The sequence below is a fragment of the Neopsephotus bourkii genome, unplaced genomic scaffold, assembly GCF_033783945.1.
Source record: "Neopsephotus bourkii isolate Nb327-2 ecotype Australia unplaced genomic scaffold, CSIRO-AGI_Nbou_v1 NB_1655, whole genome shotgun sequence".
Taxonomy (NCBI): Eukaryota; Metazoa; Chordata; class Aves; order Psittaciformes; family Psittacidae; genus Neopsephotus; species Neopsephotus bourkii.
The window spans coordinates 7,154,758-7,163,210 of NW_026902129.1; the positions used below are offsets into that span (position 1 = coordinate 7,154,758).

The 8,453-nt window shown below is 44.3% G+C and overlaps 1 protein-coding gene across 6 annotated transcripts in view; it reads right to left on the reverse strand.

Moving 5' to 3' along the window:
• The window catches only part of HUS1 (HUS1 checkpoint clamp component), a 51,644-nt gene that overhangs the window by 4,006 nt on the left and 39,185 nt on the right, over positions 1–8,453 (reverse strand). For 2 of the 6 annotated variants that reach the window (XR_009728716.1, XR_009728714.1), the window contains exons 1-8: positions 7,563–7,703; positions 7,017–7,144; positions 6,308–6,484; positions 5,690–5,797; positions 4,655–4,729; positions 3,697–3,796; positions 3,237–3,365; positions 2,358–2,733 (exon numbers count right to left, since the gene is read on the reverse strand). Coding sequence is in view for 2 of the 6 variants with exons in the window: in XM_061374991.1 (XP_061230975.1) it covers positions 2,651–2,733; positions 3,237–3,365; positions 3,697–3,796; positions 4,655–4,729; positions 5,690–5,797; positions 6,308–6,484; positions 7,017–7,144; positions 7,563–7,614 (852 nt within the window). In the remaining 4 variants the exon portion in view is untranslated. Of the gene's footprint in view, positions 1–2,357; positions 2,734–3,236; positions 3,366–3,696; positions 3,797–4,654; positions 4,730–5,689; positions 5,798–6,307; positions 6,485–7,016; positions 7,145–7,562; positions 7,704–8,453 lie in introns of those variants that run through there. The other 4 variants (XM_061374991.1, XM_061374990.1, XR_009728715.1 and 1 more) reach the window with 3 other exon arrangements.

Sequence of the window (8,453 nt, forward strand, 5' to 3'; positions counted from 1 at the left end):
AGGTCAAATGCAGAGCTTCATAAAGTTTCATAGAAGATATAAGAGAGTCAAAAATCAAATCCAAGGCTCATGAAGGGCCTGAGCTCTTTAACAACTGCTGTGGCTCAATACAAAGATAGAAAAATTGCCCAGAGCCAGGCAGAGTTAAACATGGAGGTGAATTTAGAAGCAAGTACATCTGGAAACCCAGGAGCAAGTTAAAAGCCACATAACGCATATTTAACTTCCTCCTGGGTTTTCTCAGCAGGGCAGAAGACTTGCCAGGGACTTGCTTGTGTAAGGCTTATGCCAGAACAAGACAGATGGGACTGGATGCGCGTGATGGAGCGCATCTTCTGGTCCCTGAGACAGAGGGTGGGTCAGAGCCAACATCTTGTCTAAATCCCCTATCTTATAGTTAGAATTCAAGTTTCTTTTCTTGTTATCTAGACCTGACAGAATCTTGGGTGTTCCAAATCAGAGGAAGTTCAATTAAATGGATGTACCATTAAACGTCAGACCACAGCGGATACTGCAGCATCAGAACTTAAAAGTCAGTTACGCCAGGAGTGAGATAACATGTGAAATGTCAGAGCAAATAATCTGCTGTATTAACCCCCTGGAGCCAGAATGAAACAACTGGTAAAGAAAGTTACTATTTTTCATTACTAACTTAGCAGCTGGTGGTTGGTTCAGGGAATTCTATGCTCTCACCCCCTTACAAGCTCCTCTAAGACATACTTTAAAAACAGGGTGAAAGGAATACAAGATAGCAGAGGTTGGTAGCATGTAAAAATAGGCAGTCAACAATTACATGTAAAGATTCCTTGAAAACCAAAGCCCTGCAATAGGAAATCAATACGGTGTCTGATACAAAATGGGTCAGGATATCTTAGGCAATATATAATGAGTAGTGAAGGATTTTCACTAGCTTTCAAAAGATCAACAGATCAGTATTACAAGCTTCTGTAAAAACCTGGCTTTGTGCTCTGTTAGTAACTTAGCTTGCACTGCACCCAGAATAACTATTTCAATGAATGTTTCTGGAAAATACTGTGATTTAAATATAGATCAATGGCAGTCACACTGCCCTGAAATCAATTCAAAGAATTAAAGTCAACCCAGCAAATCTACTGCAAAAAAAAGAAGCAAAACTATCACTTTCAGCAATATAAGCTGAATATAACTTCAGCATTTCTTCTATTTGCCTCCTGTTTGGAATGTCAACTTCCTGTGTGATGCTTTACAGTGTCCAAGTGCCTTTTTATTTTACTTACAAGCCAGCACTTCCATGCAAAATGGATGAAGAGGACAGGAGAGCTAGAATGCTGTAAAAGAACTGAGTGATCAGAAGGACCAGAATTACATGCATGGATAACATTTGAACAGAACAAAAAAATGCAGCACTGTTCCCTTAGGAAGCGGAACCAAAATACACCACTGCAATGTAGGAACTTGTCAGTTTAAAATGACTCACAAAGCAAAAGCTCTCAGCTGCATAGGTATTCATGTAACAGGTGTCGGATTAAAGTTAAGGCACAAACTTCCAGTAAACATATAAAAAGTACACACACAACCTTGTGTGCTATGTACTCATGTTCAGGAGCAACTACTCCAAGTACCTATCAGTAAGAGGTCACAAACATTGCCTTCACCAACAGAGTAAACAGTCCTGTACTGTATCCTGGCTCAGCAAAATTAAGGTAGCACAGGCATGCAAGTGGCTTCAATAAACAATCCAGGAACAGGGCTGGGCCCTGGCCCACCTACAACATAGTGTAAAGGAGTACAGGATACCACAGCCCAAGCTGAAACAGGATCTGTGCGCCCATGGAGAGGGGGTGGATAAGGGTCCCTGGTGAGGCTGCTTAGGGCCACCAAGACCCAATACTGCTCTCAGGACTCTGACAACTGGATTCACAGATGACAGCAGGTTTAGAACTGAGTATTATTTTCCCTCTGATCAGCATGTACACATCAACAGCACTGCAGGGATGAGCTGCATCCTTGTGCTTTAGTTAAGTGGGAAGGGTAAGAAATCCCTGGAGAGATTTCACCTCTGTTGGTGTGTTTAGTGTCCTCCCCTCCAGAACATGAAATGGATCTTTCATTGCATACTCCTGACCTGTACCAGTATTACTGCCCCTTGTGGTGGTTGGTTGGGGTTTTGGGGTGGTTCTTTTTTGTTTTGTTTTTTTAACAAAAGATAAATGTTCTCACAATTATAACTTTTATACTATAAGGAGATACCAATCTGTCACTGTCCTGCTCCACAGAAATATGACAGTTTAACTTGGAGCTGTATTGCCCAATACTGGATACACCCAGCAGCAGCTCCAGAGGCCAAGTCTACCTTTATGCTTGTGAAAACACCCTACCTTCCCTGCATCTCAAAGCATCCCAGAAGCACATGCAACTTTCAGTTTTGCTGCCCATAACGCTCAGATATGCCAGTTTCCCAATGCTGTATCTTTCATAGCAAGTAACTCTTCACAGAAATGGCCTTCTGGATGAGGAGATGTTGCGAATAATTTCATAAATACGAAAATAATGTCCATATAATGTCTGTATCTAACAGCATATCACATGAGAATACTCCAGCAACTCATGAAAGTTTTCAGACTTGAAGGAAAAGGCCTCAGGTTGGAAAATTACTGAGATTCCAAAGTATTCAAGTAAGTGCTGGAATGAAATACTGAAGCGAAACATCCTCATGAAGCAAGATGAAGTGGACAATTCTTTTACTTACAATATCTGTAAAGAGAAAAAAAACACCACAAATCCAGTTTAAAGCAGGAAAAATACTTTGTGTCTTCTGCACAATGCCAACAACAGAATACAATGTTTTACCACTTCTGATAGCAGGATGACAAGACATATCATCCTGTAATATTTAAGTCCTTGAGGGTCTACAAAGCATTACTAAAGGATCTATGAAAGTTGATACCAAAAAGGAAATATGTAATGTACAGGCCTATAATGCTGCACCCATGACTTACATCTTCCTCAGGAAGTTCTTAGTACCTGCATTAAAGCATAACTCACAGATGTTCTCAGGAAAAGCATGCAAAGTTATCAAAATCAAATACAAAACCCTGTTAGAAACTGGGGGCTTTAAGAAACATTAGAAGTCCTCAGGTATAGTAAAACCAGTCAAGTTTCAAACAGACAAAACAGAAGATCTGCTGTTCTGCTGAGACAAATATGGCAAACATCTGTCCTTTACTGGAGTTACCAAGCAGAGCTGCTGAACTTACTGCACAGTGCTTTTGTGGGGTTGACCTGCTGTCCAGCAAGCAGCTGCTGCAGCTTCCTGATGTCTATGCAAGCCTCAGCCATGCTTTCTGGATCTCTGTCTTGAGAACTCTGACATCCATCCTCTAATGCTAAAAGCATAAGAACACAACACTTGGTCAAAACATCAGGAGCTGCAAAACATATAGGAACACACCTGATAATCACTGAACAGCTGGAAAGGGGCTGTTTTCAGAAACAGCAGTACAAGGAAGAGAAAGCCCAGTCTTCCTACCAAGTGGTTAAAGATACTGGAATTCCCTCACTAACATGAAATAACCACTGGCCGCTTTTTAAGATTTCATTGGAAAATAACTCAATGTATTTGATGCTATTTTGTAAGGACTACCAGAAGGTAAGTACCGTTATCAGCATCACACTGAGATCAGACAGCCACAAGAGGCAACAAACCTGGAAACTTACCCCAGGAAGGATTTCCCAAGTCTTTAAAATGTGTTGTTACACAAACTAAGTCAGTTTCTACTTTCAAGTTCATTTCTCCGCTCAAGTTTGCTTCAATCATCTGCAATACAACCAATCTCAGTTTTAGGCAAGCCTCTTTCACACTGAAGAATTACAGAAGAATGAAGTGCAGCTTTGTTCAAATAGGAGCTGCCAGACACACTTCAGTGCCTTCATAGCTCAACTGTACTTTCTGAAGATGATTTGAACATTTGAAAGTTCAGCTACATAAAGCATTTCTCATCATTCCTGTGAGATGTATCCTAGATCAACCTCCCTGAAATTATGGAAAGAAAGAAATGCCATTGCTCTCCAGTACCTCTACAGCAAGCACTGGCTTTGGGAAGCTGATGGGTTCAGGAAAGGCTTTAGAAATAGGAGACTGAAGCTAGAGAAATGCAAGGTTTCCTGCATTTGCACCGGCACTCCACAAAGCCAGGGTGGACTGGAAAGCCACCATGTCAGCGTTTGGAGTACAGGCTGACAACCAGGAGCTCTCCATAGGATTTCCTTTAAATCCCACCTCAAGTCTACCTTAAGTTAGACCTACCTTCCAGCCACAACTCACTTAATGGGCATTTCTTTAATGAAATCACCTCAGAAGTGTCTAGGTGGCTTCCTCAACAACCACAATTTTCTACTAGCTATGAAGGGTGGCTTGTAGCAACACAATTCTTTCAAGGATTCAGTTTAAAGAGGGAAAGCTTCCAAGAAGCCCAGGACAAGCTCTTCAGTGCTAATCCTAAAACAAATCCCATTATTCTCTTCAACCCTTACAGAGTCTTCAGATGCCTTTAGTGCAATGTCTTATCCCAAAATAAGATGTAACATGGCAGACCAGTTTGGGCAACAGGGAAACATGCTATGTCCAGGAAAAAACAAGGTCTGTAGGACACACATCTCAAGTGCTTTAACTTACAACATTATTGCTGAGATTCCTCATTCTCTCCACAACACTCTTCATTGTTTTCAGCGCTGGTAGGTAAATACTGACCTAGAAAGACATAAGAACTGCATTGGCACAAGTATTTCATGTGTGACTGGGATGTGATGCATTTATTTCTCCCTTCAATCCTATCTTGTTTTAGGGTCTGTTATCTACTGAGTGCAGGAAGCACAATATTTAACTGAAATCAGCAAAGGTCTCAGGAACAGAGGAACTCTTTCCCATTATACCAACATGCCGTTGCTCTGGCAATCGCTTCAGATATACAATCCCAACTGTGTTCAAAATAAATGAGAGACAGGTTTTTGCAGATCAGATTCTCACTTGAACCCACATATGTGTTACTGAGCAGTGAAACAGTTACTACAACCAAAAAGGGAATAACACAATCCCCATGGTACTGTAATCATTTCTGGAACTGCATCAGCGAAAGCTGAAATAACAGAACAAAACGCATCAAGTTTCTAAATTCTAGAAGTCTTACGTCTTCAGAATTTAAATGCTCTCAACTATAGAAGTAACCGACATTCATAATCTCAAATAGGAGCACATCTGCACAAAGTCCTTTCCTTAAAAGTATGCTAAAAGCCAAAAAGGATATAAAAAGATATATAAAAATCAGGAGGAAACACACATAGACCTAACTCTGCCAGGTAGGCCACGAATTTCAGAAAGAACAGATTATTTAGGCCACCTGGTACCTAAACAGCCAAAACCTGTGTGATTTGGAATTACTCCTACCTAAGCAATGCAAGTCCTCTGCTCCTCCCTTCCTTCATCCTGAGTATCACAGCAATGACTGGTAATGATCTGCTCTGTTTCTACAGGTTCTGGAGACTCCCTTGTCAAGATGGAACCCATATCCCATCACTCTCCAAACCTCTAGCTTCCAGCCTTCCCTCTTTCCTTTCAGCTTCTCTCCAAACCTCACTGGTAGTATACACCACAGCAACAGCATTCCACTTGCAACCTCCCCTTTCCATAGGGAATATAAAACAAGACACTTACATCAAAGTCTGGCACACTGGGCTCTTTGAAGTCATTCCATAATCTTCTGGGAATAACCCCCACAGGAATGTCATGTGTCACAATCCTACTGGTGCTTGCTAAGGATGGCTTGAGAGAAGAGAGAGGATGCGCTTGCAGTTAAAAACAAAACTGGAATTCTAAATTCAAACTTTTCAGAGCCACTCTGGGAAATACTATAACTGAGTGCAACAGACACTCAGTTCCAGTTTTCCATAGGTTCCTAACAGTCTGCTATTAAAGACACAAGCAAAACAGAGCCAAAAACTACACTGAAACCTCCTTCACCTAATGGCTTCAGTGAGAAAGCAATAAACCACACATTTAGAGAATGAAGGAATGGAGAAAAGTAGACATCAGAAAAAGGTGTTTAAAGCACATATCTTTCATTCTTCAACCATCTTTTCCTTGCTTTTTGGACAACACAAGCTTGGCTCGGTGTGCTACCACTCATGATGGCACGAAAGGCTAATGGAAAATGGCATTTTTCTTCCTTTATTGTTCTAGAATTAACAAAAGCTTCTATTTGATCTTAGGAAAAGCACTTGATTTCTAAAAGCTTTTTCTTAGTAATGAAGATAAAAGCATGGTTGCACTTACCAGCTCCACAGCGACTCTGAGACAGGGACAGTGTTTGTTAGTCAACTTCATCTTCACTGCCTTAGCATTGTGGGCAGTTTTCAATGCTCTCGACAGGTTCTCAGGCATCAGCTCTAAATAGATCTCATTGTGCTCTGCAGCCACTCCTTCCATCTGAAATTCATCGAAGAAATTCCCCTACAGGTTTTTAAGTTGGGAAATAAAACACAGCAAATGAAAATACAACAGAAGGGTAAGTTTTACCTATCAGAACTCACGCTTAGTATGGAACGTGGACAACAGGAAGCTTTCCTGTGCCTGGCATCACCTGCAAGAGTCAAGACAGGCTGCAGAGGCACAAAGGCCGCTTGCTTGAAGCTAAATGTATTGGTTTCAGATCCTTCCTTAACAACTACCAGCCCTCAAAACCAGGGGTGTAAGAAGTGAGTTACAGTTTCCTGTTGCCAGCTTTGACCCTTGTGGGCCAGCCCACACCAAAGTTTTACATGAAGTGACAACCAAATAGAATGTCCAGCCAGAAACATGAGGTCTGTGTAACCAAAAGGCAGTCCTGAAAGGCAGAATGCTTTCAGTGAACAAGCCAACACAGGACTCAGGCCTGGCACATCTCAAGCGAGGGCTGCACAGACAATAAACCACCCTGTACACCAGACCCAACTGCCCGCTCTGGTCTTCAGTGCCGTGGGGCTGTTGAGTGTCCTGGGCTTACCTGGTTCAGCTCACACCACATACCCACACCTCCATTGGCTACTTTATCAGCGAGGATGAAATACAGCTTGCTGACAGTCAGGCGCAGGGTGCAGGTCTTGGCTAACTTGGCGATTGTGTTAATTACACCTGGCGGAGGAAGGAAGGGGAATGTTACAGCGGGAACCGCTCCCCACATTCATCCCAGGGGAGCGTTCGGTCTCCACAAACGCAGCTGCGGAAGCTCCTAAAATACTTCAGGGCGAAGAGAAGCTGTGGCTGCCCCATCCCTGGGAGTGTTCAAAGCCAGGTTGGAGCAACCTGCTCTAGTGGAAGGTGCCCCTGCCCACGGCAGGGGGTTCGAACTGGATGAGCTTTAAGGTCCTTTCCAACCCAAACCAGCCTGGACTGCATGAAAAGCGCCTCAGGCTGCCTCCCCCCCCTCACACCCGGTAAAGGTGTCCGGGCCTCACGGCGCGGGCCGGGGCTACCCCGCGTACCGCCCTTCCCCTTCCTTGGTACAGAAGGTTCCGCCCGCCCTCCCGTCCCCCTGCCCGGGCACACTCACGGCTGAAGTGGTTGAGGCAGGCGAGGTCCACGATCTTAGCACGGAAGCGCATGGCGGCTCCCAGCCCTTCGCCTCAGCACCGCCCGCCGCCGGCGCACGGCAGAGGGCGGAGTCTGTCAGGAAAAGGGCGGGCAGCGCCAGGCCCAGCCCTGCCGCTCGGCGGGTAAGGGGTCCAACAGGGAGCGTTGGTGAGGGGAGAAGCGGCAGCCATGTGAGAGAGCAGAGCTCTGGAGCAGGCATTTCCTCTTTCCCATCCCCAGCCGAGCCACCCAGAGCAATCGAAACACCTGAAGTGCGTTGAGAAAGGACGTACCCTGCAGGCAGGCTGCCTTTGCCCTGTGCTGTTTCAGTGCCTGGTGTGCAGGGCTCTATGCCGAGACAGGGATCACCTACAAAGCAAGGGAAAACCTTGCTTTACCTATCCTGTCCATGTGCTGGGTGACTTTCCGACAAGAGACTTGGTCCTTTGCCTCTGTGGTGCTCTTAAGGACTGCAAGGAGCTAAATACTTTTGTCCCCTTGGGTTCCTCAGTGTGCTTTTGTCACACTGCAAGCTCCCCAGCTAAACTGCCTTTCCTTTCATGTTTAAACACTCTAGGGATGCTGCTCACAGTGCTCTGATGCTGCGTGTTGACCCAGTCATTACGAAGGAAATTAAAGACCAAAAGAAACAACCGTGTGTCTACATACCACCACACAGAGGGATACAGGCTGGAGAGGGTATTCTCTAGCTGCGCTGCTCCCAGGCCCTTGGCGCATCCCAGACATCAGCTGAAGACTGGTGCAGAGAAACCACTGCAATGTCATGGGCAGTTCATTGAGTGAAATGAACTCACAGGTACCTTCCTCCTGCCCCTAAAACAGTATGTATATAATCCAGAAACAGGAGTTC